Source organism: Bombina bombina, chromosome 4, assembly GCF_027579735.1.
Source record: "Bombina bombina isolate aBomBom1 chromosome 4, aBomBom1.pri, whole genome shotgun sequence".
Classification (NCBI taxonomy): domain Eukaryota; kingdom Metazoa; phylum Chordata; class Amphibia; order Anura; family Bombinatoridae; genus Bombina; species Bombina bombina.
In genome coordinates, this window is record NC_069502.1 from 927,558,620 (window position 1) to 927,580,313 (window position 21,694).

Genomic DNA, 21,694 nt, shown 5'->3' on the forward strand with positions numbered 1-21,694 from the left:
AAAAAATACTTGTGTCCAAATATAATTATAATTATATCCAATAAATTATATCCAATAAATTACTCTGTGTTCGCTGTGGTGTGTGATATAGATAGTGGCTGATGGAAATCCTCCTTCTGGGAATCTCCTTAGTGGGTGGTTGTTGTTTGTGTTTTATTTGTGAGGTATTCGGTCTGTGATATAGACTCAATCCTTATATAAAACCTGCAAACAACAAAAATAACAGTGCAATAATGCTACAAATATGATAAAAATATTAAAATGTTGCTCACCAATTGCTGTCAACGCGTTTCGGCCTTTGTTAGGCCTTTCTCAAGACTCAAGTTGTTTGCAGGTTTTATATAAGGATTGAGTCTATATCACAGACCAAATACCTCACAAATAAAACACAAACAACAACCACCCACTAAGGAGATTCCCAGAAGGAGGATTTCCATCAGCCACTATCTATTTTCAGTTTTTCATTTTTTTCACTTTTTGGGTATTTCACAATCACCAAAACGTTTTTTGGATTTAAAGCACAGACACATTTTTTGGACTTTGGACTTTTAAATTGGACAATTTTTATCACATTTTTATATCTAGATATTTTTTCATCACATTTTTTTATCACTTTTTCACACTTGTTCTAAGAAGAGGATACACTAAGTATGGGACCAAGAACTTTTTAATCATTCCACTACCCTAACCGGTTGGTGATAATGCACACTCAATTCCTGTAATTTAATTAGAATATTTATGTCAACTTATTGTGATTTTATTACGATTATCGATTGTTATTTTTAACTGTATTTTTACTAATTGACTGTTTTTTCTTTTGATACATGGATCCATGTTTTACTATTATATTGTTTAAATTTTACATTGTACATGTCTAATAAATTAACAAATTTGTTTAATATAACAATTTTTGCACTGTTAACCCATATATGTATAATTATTATCTATAGCGAGCCAGGCCTATCTGCCACTTCCTAGACCCATTTCCCATAGCCTCTAGTTAGGCGCTTTTTGATATTCAACTACTGATTATAGAAGTAAATTGGAAAGTTGTTTCAAATTGTATGCTTAAATCATGAAAGACAAATGTTGGGTTTTATGTCCCTTTAAGGGAACAGCAAGCTCATACTCCACATATAAAAAAATGCAATGCACTACTGGGAGCTAGCTACTGATTGTTGGGTGTACATATATGCCTCACCTTCTTTATTCAGTTAGCTCTTCAACAAAGGATACCAAGAGAATAAAGCAAATTTGATAATAGAAGTAAATTACAAAGTTGTTTAAAATTGTATACTCCTTCTGTATCATGTTCATTTAACAAACCCATTTGATTTCTACCTTGTTTGTGTGTAGTGTTCTATAAATCCAATGAATGGGCTGGAGTGTACGGCATACGGGAACAGGATGCAGTAACGTGGTCTACCAGAGAAAATAAGTACGTTTCATCTGACATCCGTTTTTATTTTGTACAGTAAATCTAATACAGTGTTATACTATTAACAGTACACTCTCTTTTTTTTTGTAGGTCGTAATGTTTGGTTCACAAGTTATGCTGCATAAGTCAAATCAGTTAATATGGGAAAAGAACAACTTGAAGATAATGAACATTTTTGGCTAGTATCTAGCCTCTGAGTTGAGAATCCATACCTCAATAAATATTATATCTGCTATAACACATCTTATCCTAAAGTGGTTAACTTTTTTAAATACATACAATCAATGTTAATTGTGTAACTATCATCTTGAAAAAATGATTTTAAACTTATTCTACTCTTTAGCTTGGTTACATGGTCTAGTTTTTATTTAAAGGGACACTGAACACATTTTTTTTTTTCGTGATTCAGACAGAGCATGCAATTTTAAGCAACTTAATAATTTACTCCTATTATCAATTTTTCTTCGTTCTCTTGCTATCTTTAATTTAAAAATAAGACATCTAAGCTTTTTTTTTGGATCAGAACTCTGGACAGCAATTTTTTATTGGTGGATGAATTTATCCACCAATCAGCAAGGACAACCCAAGTTGTTCAACAAAAATGGGCCGGCATCTAAACTTAAATTCTTGCATTTCAAATAAAGATATTAAGAGAATAAAGAAAATTTGATAATATGAGTAAATTAGAAAGTTGCTTAAAATTGCATGCTCTATCTGAATCACAAAAGAAAAATTTGGGTTCAGTGTCCCTTTAAGGGCTATCCAATATTTAGATGACAATTTTAGATAACCCCAAAAAGGGACAGTAGAGTCAAAATGTTTATTTCATGATTCAGATAGAGCATAACATTTTAAATTAATTTACAATTTACTTCTATTATCTAATTTGCTTCATTCTCTTGGTATTCATTGTTGAAAAAGCATACCCAGGTTGTCTCAGGAGCAGCAATGCATTACTGGGAACTAGCTGTTGATTGATGGCTGCACATAAAGGTCTCCTGTCATTGGCTCAACCCCATGTGTTCAACTAACTTCCAGTAGTGCATTGCTGCTCCTCCAAAAAAGGAAAGAATGAAGCAAATCTGATAAAAGAAAATTGGAAAGTTGATCAAAATTGTATGCTCGGTCCGAATCGTGATAGAATTTTTTTGGGTCTTATACCCATTTAAATGGGAACTTTGAATGGTTAACCATGATGCATAAATGCATACAAAAGGAGAAGCTGTTTACCAGGAACAAACAACAGCTCAGTAGCTTGTTTTATGGCGAGTTAGCACCCAGGAGCAGCCTCTTTTAGCCCAATTGTGCTTTTCACACAGGAGAACTTCCCTGACATATATCAGTCTGATCCCGCCTAACAAGGTCAGTCCAGCCTCAAAATACCAGGCAATCCTCCTCTGAACAAGAAACATGGCAATTCCAGACAACTGTTTGGTCTTCTTTGGACCTCGTCAATGAGGTGCAGCCATATCCTCTAAGCACATTGGGCAAATAGTCCACGTCTGGTTTTCCCAATCACCCTTAGGGAGACTTTCCCAGATTAATAATACAAATGCATGCAGAAAAAGAAGCGCTCTACCAGGAATGAACAACAGCTCAGTTACTCAGTAGCTTGTTCTATTTTGAGTAACTCATGAAATTAATGGAAATTTTTATATTTAGCCAATACCAATTAGTAAACAGAAGCAGATCCTGTCATTGTTTGGATGTTTAATATACGACTGAAGCGCATTTGCGTGAAAAATGGCCTTTTTATAATAACATTTTGGAACTTAAAAAGTGCCAGCTCCAGGGGTTTGGGCTGATAATGCACATTTTGTTCAAATTAATTGAATATGATATAATGAAGATGTCTGAACATTCTTACAATATCTGACCTTGTAATAAAATTTTTGTCTCAAAAATAAATTTTGTATTTTAATTGTTTGAAGTCTGTGTGCTTGTCACAAACATATATCATGTTCTCATGTCGAATTTTATAACTGCAAAAATATATATTACACCTTTTTTAATGTTGTTTTTTATATTTAACACAAGTTAAAGAATGTATTTTTAACATTTTCATAGTTCATATCAGCAGTTATGCACCACATTAAAGAAAGATCAGCATATAAATGTTTTAAAAGCATTTGTTAGCATGCATTGTTTTGCAATCAAGGGACATACTTCTTATAAAAGTTTGAGTTTTTTTAACTTTATCTCATTTACGCTTTCCAGTTAGTGATAAATCTAAATGTGACCTGCACTGATCAAGCAATCACAATCCGTAATTTTGCAGGGAAGGAGTTTAAAGTCTCCAGTATGACCGCCAGCCTCTCAGGCAGTAGTGGGAAGATACTCAGGAGTAAATTACAGTTAAAGTAGTCAAATTGTATAATGAATATTAAAATGGTTTTTACTACTCTTTTTACGGAGATTTACAGTTAAAGTTATACTGAACCAAAAAAAAATATTTCATGATTCAGGTAGAGCATGCAATTTTAAGCAACTTCCTATTACAAGATACGATGAGTCCACGGATTTCATCCTTACTTGTGGGATATCGCCTCCTGGTCAGCAGGAGGAGGCAAAGAGCACCACAGCAGAGCTGTATATATAGCTCCTCCCTTCCCTCCCACCCCAGTCATTCTCTTTGCCTGTGTTAGTGATAGGAAGAGGTAAAGTGAGGTGTTAGTTTAGATTCTTCAATCAAGATTTTATTATTTTTAAAATGGTGCCAAAGTGTGCTATTTTACTATAGGGTGTAGCCGTATTCCTTGTCAGTCTCTAGAGTAGAGCTACAGGTGGCTTTCAGGCAATGGGAACTGGTGGGGTTTTAGCCTCACTGCGCCTCCCATACTTGTGCTGCCCTTCTGTTGATGGTCTTAGAGAATTTTAACTAAGGCCCTTCTGTCTTCACAGGACCCCAGGAGGGAGAGAGGACCTCTTGATACTGTGAGACTTTCATGCTGTTACTCAGCATAGAGGTAAGTGCAGTCTCTTATTTCTGTGGCTCTGCAGCATATCTCAGAATTGGCTGTACTCTGTCTTTCTGTTGGGGGCTATGGGCTCTGGTAAGGGCTTTCCCTTTGATAGTGTGTGGGTTCTCATTATGGAAAGAGAATGAGAATCGACACATTGATTTGTTTTTTTCTCAGGCTCTTCTGGCATTTGTTAAACTAAGATTAAAAACGCTGGGATTTTTATTTAGGTGTTTAGTTAAACTGGACTTTTGCCTGACGACTCTCTATTAGGACGGATTCCATATAGAGCATGGGGCTGACGCTGGGAGTGGTGTCGGAGTCGGGTTAATGGACTCCGGTGCATGGCGGTGTGTAACTTTTTTGCCGGGATCTTCAGGCTGTGTTTGTTTGCCGCCCAAGAAGGGCGGGGCTTAGTATTTGCGCGCTTAGCTGCACAGTTGTTGCTCTGACAGTGATCCGATCAGCAGCGTTCCTTACGGCTCCTATGTCCGCTTGTTTTCTATAACCTCACAAGCGGTCTTAGGCTCGCCGCTCTCGAGGGGATAGTCTTGGTCACATGGGGACAGGTAGGAGCCGCAGCGGAGCTGTGGCGAGGTGACTGATTGTTTATCCGGAGTGCAAGTGTTTTATTTTTCACTGAGACATTGTTCACTTGCAGAGAGTGTGAGTTTTATATGTAAAAACACAGTTTCCTCTCTGTTTTTTCATTTGTCGAGTATTGGGCTTTAAAACATGAACAAGTTTGTTTTTTAAAGGCACAGTGCACTCATTTTTATTATCAGTTATATTAGGCTGATTATATGTTGTTTATTTTCACCTAATTATCAGTACCACAACCAATCTAATTCTTGCTTATTTTTATCATGGATGACATTCAACACAGTACATGTTGTATGTGTTTAAATGCCAATGTGGAACCCCCTGTTACTTTTTGTCCCTCTTGCACTGAGAGGGCTTTACAGTTTAGAGAGCAGATTTTCTTTAATAAAAGTATATCTAAGGATGTTTCTTAGACTGATGAGATTCAGAGTATGCCGCAACTTTCTCTCCAAGCGTCACAGCCTTTAATGCCGGCTCAGGCGACGCCTTGTTCTTCAACTGCATCTGCTGCGTTCACCCTGCAGGATATTGCTGCAGTTATGTCATCTACTCTTTCAGAGGAGTTATCTGCTTTGCCAGTACTGCAAGGCAAACGCAGTAGGAAAGAGGCCCATGTGGTCCATGCGACTTCCGATGTACCTTCCCAGGGCTCTGAATTGGGGGGTATGGAGGCTCTGTCCAAGGGGGAACTTTCTGACTCAGGAAGTGTATTGCCCCCGACAGATTCGGACGTGATGTCTTTCAGGTTTAAGCTTGAACACCTCTGCCTGTTACTCCGGGAGGTTTTGGTGACTCTGGACGAATGTGATTCAATTGTGGTCCCTCCAGAGAAATTGAGTAAGATGGACAGATATTTAGAGGTTCCTTCTTATTCTAACGTTTTCCCTATTCCTAAGAGAACTTCGGAAATTATTGCTAAGGAATGGGAGAGACAGGGTATTCCATTCTCCCCTTCTCCTGTTTTCAAGAAAATGTACCCTATAGCTGACGATATTCAGGATTCTTGGCAGACGATCCCTAAGGTGGAGGGAGCTATATCCACCTTGGCTAAACAAACTACTATTCCTATCGAGGATAGTTGTGCTTTCAAAGACCCTATGGATAAGAAGTTGGAGGGTCTCCTCAAAAAGATCTATGTTCATCAGGGGTTGCTATTGCAACCGGCGGCCTGCATTGTTACAGTCACGACTGCGGCTGCTTTTTGGTTTGATGCCTTAGAAGAGTCTCTTAAAACTGAGACTTCTTTGGAAGAAATACAGGATAGAATTAAAGCTCTTAAGTTTGCTAATTCTTTTATTACAGATGCTTCCTTTCAGATTACCAAATTGGTGGCTAAAAGTTCAGGATTTTCCATCTCAGCATGCAGAGCCTTATGGTTAAAATCTTGGTCTGTGGATGTGTCATCTAAATCTAAGCTTTTGGCTATTCCTTACAAAGGGAAGATCCTGTTCGGGCCTGACTTGAAGGAGATTATTTCTGACATCACGGGAGGTAAGGGTCACCTCCTCCCTCAGGATAAAGAGGGCAACAGAGTAATTTTCGTTCCTTTCGAAATTTCAAGGGAGTTCCCTCTTCCGCTAAACAGGAAGGGAATTATTCACAAAGTCCACTTGGAGACCCAACCAGTCTTGGAACAAAGGTAAACAATCCAAGAAGCCAGGTGCTGCTACCAAGTCAGCATGAAGGGTCGGCCCCCGATCCGGGACCGGATCTAGTAGGGGGCAGACTTTCTCACTTTGTCCAGGCTTGGATAAGAGATGTTCAGGATCCTTGGACATTAGAAATTGTGTCTCAGGGGTATCAGTTGGAGTTCAGAAATTCTTCCCCCAGAGGAAGGTTCCTTCTTTCTCGATTATCTGTCGACCAGATAAAAAGAGAGGCGTTCTTACGTTGTGTAGGAGACCTATTTTCCATGGGAGTAATATGTCCCGTTCCAATCCAGGAACAGGGGTTGTATTCCAATCTGTTTGTAGTTCCCAAAAAGGAGGGAACGTTCCGACCCTTCAAGATGGAAACTATTTGGACCATTGATCCAGGAGGGTCAATATATGACTACCGTGGATCTAAAGGATGCATATCTTCATGTTCCTATCCACAGAGATCATCACAAGTTCCTGAGGTTTGCCTTTCTGGACAAACATTTTCAGTTCATGGCCCTTCCTTTCGGTCTGGCCACGGCACCCAGAATTTTCACAAAGGTGCTGGGGTCTCTGCTGCCGGTTCTAAGACAGTGGGGCATTGCAGTGGCGCCCTATCTGGACAATATTCTGATCCAGGCGTCGTCTTATCAACTGGCAAAGTCTCATACCGACATTGTTCTGTCCTTTCTGAGGACTCACGGGTGGAAAGTAAATCTGGAAATCTGGAGTTTGCTAGTTCCACAGACAAGGGTTCCTTTCTTGGGAACTCTAATCGACTCTGTCCATGAAGATCTTTTTGACGGACGTCAGAAAGTTAAAGATTCTGAATACATGCCTATCCCTTCAGTCCAATCCTCGGCCGTCAGTGGCTAAGTGCATGGAGGCAATTGGATTGATGGTAGCAGCAATGGACATCATTCCATTTGCTCATTTCATCTGAGACCTCTACAACTGAGCATGCTCAGACAATGGAATGGAGATTATGCAAATTTGTCTCCTCAAATAAATCTAGATCAGGAGACAAGGGACTCTCTTCTATGGTGGTTGTCGCCGGATCATCTATCCCAAGGTACGTGCTTTCTCAGACCCTCATGGGTGATAGTGACAACGGACACCAGCCTGATTGGATGGGGAGCAGTCTGGAACTCCCTGAGGGCTCAGGGTGTGTGGACTCGATCGGAGTCTCTACTTCCCATCAATATCCTGGAGTTGAGAGCAATATTCAATGCGCTTCAGGCTTGACCTCAGTTGGCTTTGGCCAAATTCATCAGATTCCAGTCGGAGAACATCACGACTGTAGCTTACATCAATCATCAGGGAGGAAGAAGGAGTTCCTTAGCGATGACAGAAGTAGCCAAGATAATTCAGTGGGCGGAGGCTCACTCTTGTTCTCTGTCGGCAATCTACATCCCAGGAGTGGAAAACTGGGAGGCGGATTTTCTGAGCAGACAAGCTTTTGATCCGTGGGAATGGGAACTCCATCCGGAGGTATTTGCCAACCTGATTCTCAAGTGGGGCAGGCCGGAGTTGGATCTTATGGCAACTCGTCAGAATGCCAATCTTCCGAGATACGGGTCCAGATCCAGGGATCCCCAGGCCGAACTGATAGATGCCTTGGCAGTACCTTGGTCGTTCAACCTAGCTTATGTGTTCCCTCCATTTGCTCTCCTTCCCCGGGTGATTGCTTGAGTCAAACAGGAGAGGGCTTTGGTGATCCTTATCGCTCCTGCGTGGCCTTGCAGGACTTGGTATGCCGATCTGGTGGACATGTCATCTCAGCCACCGTGGAGGCTTCCTTTGAGGAAAGACCTTCTCATTCAGGGACCCTTCCATCATCCGAATCTAGTTTCTCAGCAGCTAACTGCTTGGATTTTATCTAAGCGAGGGTTCTCTGATTTGGTCATTGATACCTTGATCAGGCACGTAAGCCTGTTACTAGAAAGATTTACCATAAGATTTGGCGTAAATATCTTTATTGGTGCGAATCCAAGGGCTACTCTTGGAGTAGGGTTAGGATTCCCAGGATTTTGTCTTTTCTCCAAGAAGGATTGGAGAAAGGGTTGTCAGCTAGGGACAGATTTCTGCTTTGTCTGTTTTGCTACACAAGCGTCTGGCAGATGTTCTAGATGTTCAATCTTTTTGTCAGGCTCTGACAAGAATCAGGCCGGTGTTTAGACCAATTGCTCCTTCTTGGAGTTTGAATTTAGTTCTTAATGTTCATCAAGGGGTTCCGTTTGAACCTATGCATTCCATAGATATTAACTTGTTTTCTTGGAAAGTTTTATTTTTGGTTGCTATTTGTTCTGCTCGCAGAGTTTGAGCTTTTGGCATTACAATGTGACTCTCCTTATCTTATCTTCCATTCCGATAAGGTGGTGTTACGTACCAAACCTGGTTTCCTTCCTAAGGTTGTTTCTAATAAGATTATTAATCAGGAAATTGTTGTTTCTTCCTTGTGTCCTAATCCTTCTTCTAAGAAGGAGCGACTGTTACATAATTTGGACGTGGTCCGTGCCTTGAAGTTCTACTTGCAGGCGACTAAGGATTTTCGTCAATTGTCTTCTTTGTTTGATTGTTTTTTCGGGGAAACGTAGGGGTCAGAAAGCTACGGCTACCTCTCTTTCTTTTTGGTTGAAGAGTATCATCCATTTTGCATATGAGACTGCTGGACAGCAGCCTCCTGAACGAATTATGGCTCATTCCACTAGGGCTGTGGCTTCCTCATGGGCATTCAAAAATTATGCTTCTGTTGAACAGATTTGCAAGGCTGCAACTTGGTCGTCTCTTCACACTTTTTCCAAATTTTCCAAATTTGATACTTTTGCCTCGTCTGAGGCTGTTTTTGGGAGGAAATTTCTTCAAGCAGTGGTGCCTTCTGTTTAGGTTCCCTGTCTTGTCCCTCCCTTTTAATCCGTGTCCTATAGCTTTGGTATTGTATCCCACAAGTAAGGATGAAATCCGTGGACTCATCGGGTCTTGTAAAAGAAAAGGAAATTTATTCTTACCTGATAAATGTATTTATTTTACGATACGATGAGTCCACGGCCCACCCTGTTTTTGTAAGACAGGTCTTTTTGTTCTTTTTGCTAAACTTCAGTCACTTCTGCACCTTGACTTTTCCTTTCTCTTCCTAACTTCGGTCGAATGACTGGAGTGGGAGGGAAGGGAGGAGCTAAATATACAGCTCTGCTATGGTGCTCTTTGCCTCCTCCTGCTGACCAGGAGGCGATATCCCACAAGTAAGGATGAAATCCGTGGACTCATCGTATCGTAAAATAAATAAATTTATCAGGTAAGAATAAATTTCCTTTTTTAATTTACTCCTGTTATCAATTTTTCTTCATTCTCTTGGTATCTTTATTTGAAAAAGCAGGAATGTAAGCTTGCGACCCTGGATATCGCTTGCTGTACGGTGCGTTCATTTAGCCACCAATCAGCAAGCTGTACTCTGGAGCTGGACCAAAGATGGGGCGGCTTGTAATCTTACATTCCTGCTTTTTCAAATAAAGATACCAAGAGAACGAAGAAAATTTGATAACAGGAGTAAATTAGAAAGTTGCTTAAATTTCATGCTCTATTTTGAATTGTGAAAAAAAAATGGGTTCAGTATCCCTTTGATGTAACTTTTTAAGTAAAATAACTCTCCCCTTTTTTTAAATTTAAAAAAAAAAATGGTTGAATGATTAAAATGAAATCATATCTCAGTCACGCTAAAATGCATCTACTGTTGCTTCTTGGTGTAAAATTAACAAAATGTCATATTGACTAATGACCAAATTGTTATTATCTGACACAAACTAAACATTGAAGTATTAAAGGGACAGTAATCGCCAATTTTCATATAACTGCATGTAATAGACACTACTATAAAAAATAATATGCACAGATACTGATCTAAAAATCCAGTATAAAACCTTTTAAAAACTTACTTAGAAGCTCCAAATTTAGCATTGTTAATGAGGTAGTCTGGGACACCCACTGAAAGGGGCTGGGTAAAATAAATACACACTCCCAACCTACCAACTGTCCCTGCATATGAAAAGACATAACCTAAACAGGAGTCTGTAAACGCATGTATACATCTGACACTGTGGGGCTTGGTTAGGAGTCTGAAAATTAGCACAATGTTCTTAAAAAATAAGCAACACGATAGATTTTTACAAAAACACTACCAGATGGGCTATATAAATGGATCATCTACAAAACATTTATGCAAAGAAAAATCTAGTGTACAATGTCCCTTTAAATCTTAAAGGGACCTAAAAAATGCAAAAAGACTTGTGCTAGAGCATGATATTATTGCATATTGCTTATGTAGTTAAAGTGCTGGTCCATAGCAGCAATGCACTGGGCACTAGCTGAACACATCTGGGGAGCCTGTGACAAGAGGCATATGTGTATTCACCAATCCCCAGTTATTTCATAATTGTGTATTTTGGCTATTGAGCCTAGTTAGGTATGTTTTTTAACAAAGGAAATAAAGAGAACAAAGTAAATTTAAAAGAGAAGTACAATGCAAAGGCTCTTTAAATGACATGTTATATCTGAATCTTGAAAGTTTTAATTTTGACTTTCATGTTGTTTTATGTTCACATTTCTACAATTAGGATTACTTCTGTTCATAATCATAGTGGCACTTATTTTGAGATTCTGCAGTGCTATAAGTATAATATGTGATAGTAGCGTTTATAAGAAGCAAATGGGTTGAGGGCCCTGCAACAATCAGGCCAGGTTTTCATTATAGCTGAACCAGTGCACAAGTGAAGTAATCAGCTGATCAGAAACACCATGGTTACTAACCCGCTCTCACCCATCAGATGATTACTTCACCAGTGCACTGGTTCAGCTATAATAAAAACCTGCCCTGTTGGGGGTACTTGAGGTCCATGGTTGACACCTCTTCCTTGCTTGGCATAAAAATAGTGCTGCAATATAAGAACCACACTTTCGGCTTGAAATAAAGATATTGCTTGGCATAAAATAGGGACAGCCCTACATGCAGACTGAAAAGCTTTTCATTTAATCTGCCTGTACTGGGCTCATATGCAACCAATAGTGCAAGGCAAACGTTTTTAAAAGAAAGCCTATGGCGTTCTAAACTGAGCTCTACTCATTGATTTTTAGGTTTGTAACCGTAATTTTATTGTTTCAATTATGTGCATTTTCCCTACACAAAATCTATATGATTCTTCATATAATGTATTGTTATATTAAAGGCACAATTTAATATCCAATTTTACTTTTCATAATTTATATTTTTCTCTCATCTCTATTTCCTATATCCATTGAGATAATATATAGGAATTCTCTCCATCTATATAATAGGTACCTGCTTTTTCCACACCATCCCATTTCTTTTCTCAGTTTTTATGTCTTTAGTTTTTTGAGGGAAACTATTTGAAGAGCAAGAATAAACTACCTGTGCACAGATTGACCCTAGTAGTTTTTAAACTCTACTATTTCAACATAGTGATATTTTTCTACCCCTATATATTATGTATATATATATATATATTTCTAATGACACGATGAGTCCACGGATCATCATTAATTACTGTTGGGAATATCACTCCTGCCAGAGGCGTAACTAGAAACCACAGCCATAGGGCCCAGGTGCAAGAATCTAAGAAGGGCCACCCCCCCTCCTCCCTTCAAGAAAGTGAATTTGATACTTTTTTTTTACATTTAACAAAGAAAAAAAATGTGAATCAGATTACATGTCTGCAAAAGGAGGTACCCTGTGCCCACAGTCTGAGATGGTTTGACCCCCTATTACTGTATATAGTGACACTGTTTAACCCCCCAGTACTGTATATAGTGAGTCAGTGACACAGTCTGTAATCTGCCGGTGAGATGGCTGGCCTGACCCTACCCGCCCCAGTACTTTATAAAGTGACCAAAGTAGCCTGTGACATGGTCCAGCCCCCCCCCCCCCGTACTGTATATAGTGGTACTGTATAATGACACTGTTTACCCCCCCAATGCTGTAGTAACAAGGTCTGTAATTTGCTGGTTCCACAAACATACACACACACACATACATGCATGCATAAATAAACACACAGTCACATACATACATACACCAATGGGTAAAACAGGAACACTAATCCCTGTAGTCAGAGACACTAGTGAAGCATCATGTCACACTCACATATCATCAGTGCAGGCAGTGGCAGGTCAACGTTTTTATTCCAAAAATTTTTGAAGCTGGGCCCGCACCCAATTGCGACTCCTGCCCAGCAAAGAGCACCACAGCAAAACTGTTAAATATCTCCTCCCTTCCCTCCCACCCAAGTCATTCTCTTTGCCAACGTTAGAGCAAGGAAGTGGTAAAGTTAGGTGTTAGTTAAAAGATTCCTCAATCAAGTTTATTATTTTTTTAAGTAGTACAAGATTGTGCTGCTTTGTTCTGGGGTGTAGCCATAGTCCATATCAGTCTCTTCAGTAGAGCAGTGGTGACTTTAGAGCAATGGGAACTTGTGGGACATAATTCTCACTGGGCCTCCCATATATTTATGCTGGCCCTAATCCTGATGGGCTTTTCTCCACAGGTCTATGTGAGGGAGAGGACCTCTCAAACCTGGTGAGCTGCCCTGCTGCCGGGCAAATTTCTAAGGTAAGTGCTAAGTTTATTTTCTGGGGTATGTACACAGAAAAATTGGCACTTTATTATATATGAGGACACAAAGATGACTTTATCCTTGGGGAGGATATCGTTATAAGGGCAGTTACAGCAGGCACTGGGGACGTGGAGAGGTGGCTCATATGTTAAATGCAGATTTTACAACTCCCGACGGCTTTATTTTTAACAGGTCATTAGCCGCCCGGGAGGTTTATCTTTGATACGCCCACGATGGGCGGAGCTAAGCTACACGACAACGTTTGCACGCTTTTCTCTTTGTTCTGTATATCCCCATTTCCGGTGGGGAATTGAGGCGATTGAGAGTATCTCTGCTGCGTTATGTGACGCAGCAGAAAAGTCTCACATATGGTTCTAATGTGTTTTAAATGTGTCCGGATGTGTGCTATACTGAATTATTCGATCCGGTGGCAGGGCATTGCACCTCAGCAAGACTAAGATAGCTGAGGTGTGGAGATTGTCTGCTACTTATTGTTAAAGACTCAATTGTTGTTGTAAAAGCAAGTATAAAGTTGTTTCATTTAACATTTAAAGACACAGTATACAATTTCATTAAGAAATTACTTTTAACATTTAAAAGACACAGTAACCGTTTTTTTTTGTGAGGTAATTCTAGTTAAGATATCCAATATTTAATTGATCTAATTGTACATTAAGGATGGACCAAGAGGCCCTGCATGTTACGTGTACTAATGTGAATCTACCAATCCCTTTCTGTTCCTCATGTAAGGAGAGGACTTTACAGTTCAGGGATAGATTTTTTTCAGAGCCACCATTGTCTGGGGCGGATGCTGCTATCAGAAGCCTTCTGACCATGTTCAATATATGCCGCAGCTTTCTCTGCAAGTGTCCCCAAAACTTAACGTCCATTCAACCAGTGCCCTGCACTTCCTCCACGACTCCACCTGGAGTTTACTTTGCAAGACGTCACTTCCCTCATGTCCCCTGAGGTTTCGGAAGCGTTGTCTGCTTTTCCCATGCTGCAGGGAAAGCGCATAGGAAAAATAAACATTCAGTGAGCGAGGTTACTTCACAGTGGTTGCTATCTAAAAGGTCTCCCAGAAGCCTGAGGAAGAGAAAGTACTTTGGGTAGCATCTGAGGGTGAAATCTCAGATTCTGACAGTATAATTCCTCCTGCTGATACTGAAGTAGTATATTTCAGGTTTAAGCTAGAAACACCTCCGGTCTGTAATACTTGAGATTTTAGCTACTCTAGACGACAGCAACATCACAGTCGTAGTTAATCCTAAGAAATCCAGTAAGCTAATCAATTATTTTGATGTACCTTCCTTGGTGGAGGTTTTTTCATGTACCAGATTGAGATACTGAGATTGCTAAGGAATGGAAGAAACCAGGTATTCCTTTTTCTCCATCCCCTATATTTAAAAGGGTGTTTCCCATAGTGGATTCTATCAAGGAAAACAGTTCCAAGGTGTAAGGGACAGTTTCCACTCTGGCTTAGAGAATTACCATCCTATAGAGGATTGTTGGTGCTTTTAAGGATCCCTATGGATAAAAATTAGAGGGGGTTACTCTAGAAGAGGTATGTACAACAGGGTTTACAATGGCAACCTGCAGTGTGCATTGCTACCATCACTAGTGCGGCGGCAGATTGGGTTGTTGAGTTGTCTGATGCTGTTAGGCTAGACACTCCCCTTGATGAGATCCAGGAGAGGATAAAGGCCCTTTAGTTGGCTGATCCCTTTATTACTGATGCTTCCCTACAGGTTATCAAGCTGGGAGCAAGGATTTCAAGTTTTGCGGTACTAGCCGCAGAGCCTTATGGTTAAAACCTTGATCTGTGATGTATCATCTTTTGCCTCAAGATAAGAGAAACAAACAAAGGGGACGTCAGAGTAATTCTCGTTCCTGTCGACATTTCAAGAGAAATTCTTCAGCTTCCTCTTCCAAACAAGAACAGTCCAAACTTAGCTGGAGACCCAATCAGTCTTGGAACAAGGGAAAACAATACAAAAATCCGACTGTAGATTCAAAGTCAGCAAGTCCTGCCCCCGACCCGGGTAGGATCCCTGGGCAGTTGACAGTGTCTCAGGGATACAAACTTGAGTTCCTCCCAGAGGCAGGTTTTCTGCTTTCAAAATTATCTGTAGACCAGACAAAGAGAGAGGCGTTCTTACACTGTGTACATGGTCTCTCCGACCTGGGAGTAATAGTTCCTGGTCCGAAGAGGAATGGGGTCTTAACTACAATCTGTTCGTGGTTCCTAAAAGGAGGGAACCTTCAGACCAATTTAGATCTCAAGAGTCTAATCAGATTCCTCAGATTACCGTCCTTCAAGATGGATACTATTCATTCCATTCTTCCTTTGGCCCAAGAGGGTCAATTTATGGAAACGGTGGATTAAAGGACGTGTACCTGCATGCTCCCATACACAGGGATCATCACAAGTTCCTAAGGTTTGCGTTTCTAGACAAACACTTCCAATTCGTGGCTCTTCCTTTCGGCCTGGCCACAACTCCCAGAATTTTCTCAAAGGTTCTGGGATCCCTGTTGGCGGTGCTCCGATTGCGGGGCATTGCAGTAACGACCTATCTGGACGACATTCTGGTTCAGACGCCATCCTTTCAATAATCAAGATCCCACACCGAAATGTTGTTATCTTTCCTGCGATCTCACGGATGGAAGGTGAATTTGGAAAATAGTTCCTTAGTTCCAAATACAAGGGTAACTTCTTGAGAACCATAATAGATTCCATATCATTTAAATTATTTTTGATCAGAGATTTTCGATTCGTGCCTAGTGAATTTGGAAAAGAGTTCCTTTGTTCCAGACACAAGAGTAACTTTCTTGGGAACCATAATAGACTCTGTCTATGAAGATTTTTCTGACAGAAGTCAGGAAAACATAATTTATGTAAGAACTTACCTGATAAATTAATTTCTTTCATATTAGCAAGAGTCCATGAGCTAGTGACGTATGGGATATACATTCCTACCAGGAGGGGCAAAGTTTCCCAAACCTCAAAATGCCTACAAATACACCCCTCACCACACCCACAAATCAGTTTAACGAATAGCCAAGAAGTGGGGTGATAAGAAAAAAGGTGTGAAAGCATTAAAAAATAAGGAATTGGAATAATTGTGCTTTATACAAAAAAATCATAACCACCACAAAAAGGGTGGGCCTCATGGACTCTTGCTAATATGAAAGAAATGAATTTATCAGGTAAGTTCTTACATAAATTATGTTTTCTTTCATGTAATTAGCAAGAGTCCATGAGCTAGTGACGTATGGGATAATGACTACCCAAGATGTGGATCTTTCCACGAAAGAGTCACTAGAGAGGGAGGGATAAAATAAAGACAGACAATTCCGCTGAAAAATAATCCACACCCAAAATAAAGTTTAAATTTTATAATGAAAAAAACTGAAAACATAAGCAGAAGATTCAAACTGAAACAGCTGCCTGAAGTACTTTTCTACCAAAAACAGCTTCAGAAGAAGAAAACACATCAAAATGGTAGAATTTAGTAAATGTATGCAAAGAAGACCAAGTTGCTGCTTTGCAAATCTGATCAACCGAAGCTTCATTCCTAAACGCCCAGGAAGTAGAAACTGACCTAGTAGAATGAGCTGTAATCCTTTGAGGCAGAGTTTTACCCGACTCGACATAACATGATGAATTAAAGATTTCAACCAAGATGCCAAAGAAATGGCAGAGGCCTTCTGACCTTTCCTAGAACCGGAAAAGATAACAAATAGACTAGAAGTCTTTCGGAAATTCTTAGTAGCTTCAACATAATATTTCAAAGCTCTAAATACATCCAAAGAATGCAATGATTTCTCCTTAGAATTCTTAGGATTAGGACATAATGAAGGAACCACAATTTCTCTACTAATGTTGTTGGAATTCACAACCTTAGGTAAAAATTCAAAGAAGTTCGCAACACCGCCTTATCCTGATGAAAAATCAGAAAAGGAGACTCACAAGAAAGAGCAGATAATTCAGAAACTCTTCTGGCAGAAGAGATGGCCAAAAGGAACAAAACTTTCCAAGAAAGTAATTTAATGTCCAATGAATGCATAGGTTCAAACGGAGGAGCTTGAAGAGCCCCCAGAACCAAATTCAAACTCCAAGGAGGCGAAATTGACTTAATGACAGGTTTTATACGAACCAAAGCTTGTACAAAACAATGAATATCAGGAAGATTAGCAATCTTTCTGTGAAAAAGAACAGAAAGAGCAGGAGATTTGTCCTTTCAAAGAACTTGCAGACAAACCTTTCTCCAAACCATCCTGAAGAAACTGTAAAATTCTCGGAATTCTAAAAGAATGCCAGGAAAAATGATGAGAAAGACACCAAGAAATATAAGTCTTCCAGACTCTATAATATATCTCCCTAGATACAGATTTACGAGCCTGTAACATAGTATTAATCACAGAGTCAGAGAAACCTCTTTGACTAAGAATCAAGCGTTCAATCTCCATACCTTTAAATTTAAGGATTTGAGATCCTGATGGAAAAAAGGACCTTGTGACAGGAAGAGTCTGGTCTTAACGGAAGAGTCCACGGTTGGCAAAGAGGCCATCCGGACAAGATCCGCATACCAAAACCTGTGAGGCCATGCTGGAGCTACAGCAGAACAAACTAGCATTCCTTCAGAATCTTGGAGATCACTCTTGGAAGAAGAACTAGAGGCGGAAAGAATATAAGCAGGATGATACTTCCAAGGAAGTGACAATGCATCCACTGCTTCCGCTTGAGGATCCCTGGATCTGGACAGATACCTGGGAAGTTTCTTGTTTAGATGAGAGGCCATCAGAGTCTATTTCTGGAAGTCCCCACATTTGGACAATCTGAAGAAATACCTCTGGGTGAAGAGACCATTCGCCTGGATGCAACGTTTGGGCGACTGAGATAATCCGCTTCCCAATTGTCTATACCTGGGATATGAACCGCTGAAACTAGACAGGAGCTGGATTCCGCCCAAAACCAGAATTCGAGATACTTCTTTCATGGCCAGAGGGCTGTGAGTCCCTCCTGATGATTGATGTATGCCACAGATGTGACCATTGTTGTCCTGAAAACATATGAACGATTCTCTCTTTAGAAGAGGCCAAGACTGAAGAGCTCTGAAAATTGCACGGAGTTCCAAAATATTGTTCGGTAATCTCACCTCCCTGAGATTCCCAAACCCCTTGTGCCCGTCAGAGACCCCCACACAGCTCCCCAACCTGTAAGACTTGCATCTGTTGAGATTACAGGTCCAGGTCGGAAGAACAAAAGAAGCCCCTGAAGCTAAACGATGGTGATCTGTCCACCACGTCAAGAGTGTCGTACAATCGGTTTTAAAGATATTAATTGAGATATCTTTGTGTAATCCCTGCACCACTGGTTCCGCATACAGAGCTGAAGAGGTCGCATGTGAAAACGAGCAAAGGGGGATCGCATCCGATGCAGCAGGTCATAAGACCTAGAATTTCCATGCATAATGGCTACCGAAGGGAATGATTGTGACTGAAGGTTTCGACAAGCTGATATCAATTTTAGACGTCTCTTGTCTGTCAAAGATAGAGTCATGGACACTGAATCTATCTGGAAACCCAAAAAGGTTACCTTTGTCTGAGGAATCAATGAACCTTTTAGTAAATTGATCCTCCAACCATGATCTTGAAGAAACAACACAAGTCGATTCGTATGAGATTCTGCTAAATGTGAAGACTGAGCAAGTACCAAGTATCGTCCAAATAAGGAAATACCACAATACCCGTGTTTCTCTGATTACAGACAGAAGGGCACCGAGAACCTTTGTAAAATTCTTGGAGCTGTTGCTAGGCCAAACGGCAGAGCCATAAACTGATAATGCTTGTCTAGGAACGAGAATCTCAGAAACTGATAGTGATCTGGATGAATCGGAATATGCAGATATGCATCCTGTAAATCTATTGTAGACATATAATGCCCTTGCTGAACAAAAGGCAGGATAGTCCTTACAGTTACCATTTTTAATGTTGGTATCCTTACATAACGATTCAATATTTTTAGATCCAGAACTGGTCTGAAGGAATTCTCCTTCTTTGGTACAATGAAGAGATTTGAATAAAACCCCAGCCCCTGTTCCAGAACTGGAACTGGCATAATTACTCCAGCCAACTCTAGATCTGAAACACATTTCAGAAATGCTTGAGCCTTCGCTGGATTTACTGGGACACGGGAAAGAAAAAATCTCTTTGCAGGAGGGCCTTATCATTGAAGCCAATTCTGTACGCCTTCTGAAACAATATTCTGAATCCAAAGATTGTGAACGGAATTGATCCAAATTCCTTTGAAAAAACGTAATCTGCCCCCTACCAGCTGAGGCTGGAATGAGGGCCGCACCTTCATGTGGACTTAGGAGCTGGCTTTGATTTTCTAAAAGGCTTGGATTTATTCCAGACTGGAGATGGTTTCCAAACTGATACCGCTCCTGAGGATGAAGGATCGGGCTTTTGTTCCTTGTTGTGACGAAAGGAACGAAAACGATTATTAGACCTAAATTTACCTTTAGATTTTTTATCCTGTGGTAAAAAAGTTCCTTTCCCTCCAGTAACAGTTGAGATAATAGAATCCAACTGAGAACCAAATAATTTATTACCCTGGAAAGAAAGGGAAAGCAGAGTAGACTTAGAAGACATATCAGCATTCCAAGTTTTAACCCATAAAGCTATTCTAGCTAAAATAGCTAGAGACATATACCTGACATCAACTCTAATGATATCAAAGATGGCATCACAAATAAAATTATTAGCATGTTGAAGAAGAATAATAATGCTATGAGAATTATGATCTGTTACTTGTTGCGCTAAAGCTTCCAACCAAAAAGTTGAAGCTGCAGCAACATCCGCCAAAGATATAGCAGGTCTAAGAAGAGATTACCTGAACACAAGTAAGCTTTTCTTAGAAAGGATTCAATTTTCCTATCTAAAAGGATCCTAAAGGAAGTACCATCTGCCGTAGGAATGGTAGTACGCTTAGCAAGAGTAGAGACGGCCCCATCAACCTTAGGGATTTGTCCCAAAATTCTAATCTGTCAGATGGCACCAGGAGTATAAATTGCTTAAAACGTTTAGAAGGAGTAAATGAATTACCCAAATTATTCCATTCTCTGGAAATTACTTCAGAAAATAGCACCAGGAACAGGAAAAACTTCTGGAATAACTACAGGAGATTTAAAACCTTATCTAAACGTTTATATTTAGTATCAAGAGGACCAGAATCCTCAATTTCTAATGCAATTAGGACTTCTTTAAGTAAAGAACGAATAAATTCCATTTTAAATAAATATGAAGGATGTTATCAGCATCAACCTCTGAGACAGAATCCTCTGAACCAGAAAGAGCCATTATCAGAATCAGAATGATGATGTTCATTTAAAAAATTCATCTGAAAAATGATAAGTTTTAAAAGACTTTTTACGTTTACTAGAAGGAGGAATAACAAGACATAGCCTTCTTAATGGATTTAGAAACAAAATCTCTTATGTTATCAGGAACATCTGAGTATTAGATGTTGGATGGAACAGCAACAGGTTAATGTAACTTTACTAAAGGAAATATTATCTGCATTAAACAAGTTTGTCATGACATTCAATACAAACACACAGCTGGAGGAACAGCTACCAAAAGTTTACAAGCAGATACACTTAGGCTTTGGTAGCTCCAGCAACCAGCGCAGCGATTTTCCAGAGTATCTTCTGACTCAGCTTCAACATGGGACATCTTGCAATATGTAATAGAAAAAACAACATATAAAGCAAAATTGATCAAATTCCTTAAATGACAGTTTCAGGAATGGAAAAAATGCCAGTGAACAAGCTTCTAGCAACCAGAAGCAATAAAAAATGAAACTAAATAATGTGGAGACAAAAGTGACGCCCATATTTTTTTTAGCGCCAAATAAGACGCCCACATTATTTGGCGCCTAAATGCTTTTGGCGCCAAAAATGACGCCCACATCCGGAACGCCGACATTTTTGGCGGCAAAAGAACGTCAAAAATGACGCAACTTCCGGCGACATGTATGACGCCGGAAACAGAGAAAAAATTTTGCGCCAAAAAAGTCCGCTGCCAAGAATGACGCAATAAAAATGAAAGCATTTTTCAGCCCCCGCGAGCCTTACAGCCCCACAGGGAAAAGTCAAATTTTAAGGTAAGAAAAAAATTGTTTTATTCAAATGCATTACTCCCAAATATGAAACTGACTGTCTGAAATAAGGAATGTTGAACATCCTGAGTCAAGCAAATAAATTGTTTGAATACATATATTTAGAACTTTATAAAAAAGTGCCCAACCATAGCTTAGAGTGTCACAGAAAATAAGACTTTACTTACCCAGGACACTCATCTACCATGTTGTAGAAAGCCAAACCAGTACTGAAACGAAAATCAGCAGAGGTAATGGTATATACATAA

At 39.8% G+C, this 21,694-nt stretch overlaps 1 protein-coding gene across 1 annotated transcript in view; it reads left to right on the forward strand.

The window, feature by feature from the left end:
* Positions 1-3,359, forward strand: part of CEBPZOS (CEBPZ opposite strand) — a 28,581-nt gene extending 25,222 nt beyond the window's left edge. The window contains exons 5-6 of the mRNA XM_053712533.1: positions 1,357-1,438; positions 1,529-3,359. Of these exons, the coding sequence (XP_053568508.1) occupies positions 1,357-1,438; positions 1,529-1,535 (89 nt within the window). The 3' untranslated portion in view covers positions 1,536-3,359. The remainder of the gene's footprint in view (positions 1-1,356; positions 1,439-1,528) is intronic.
* Positions 3,360-21,694: the final 18,335 nt, after the last annotated feature.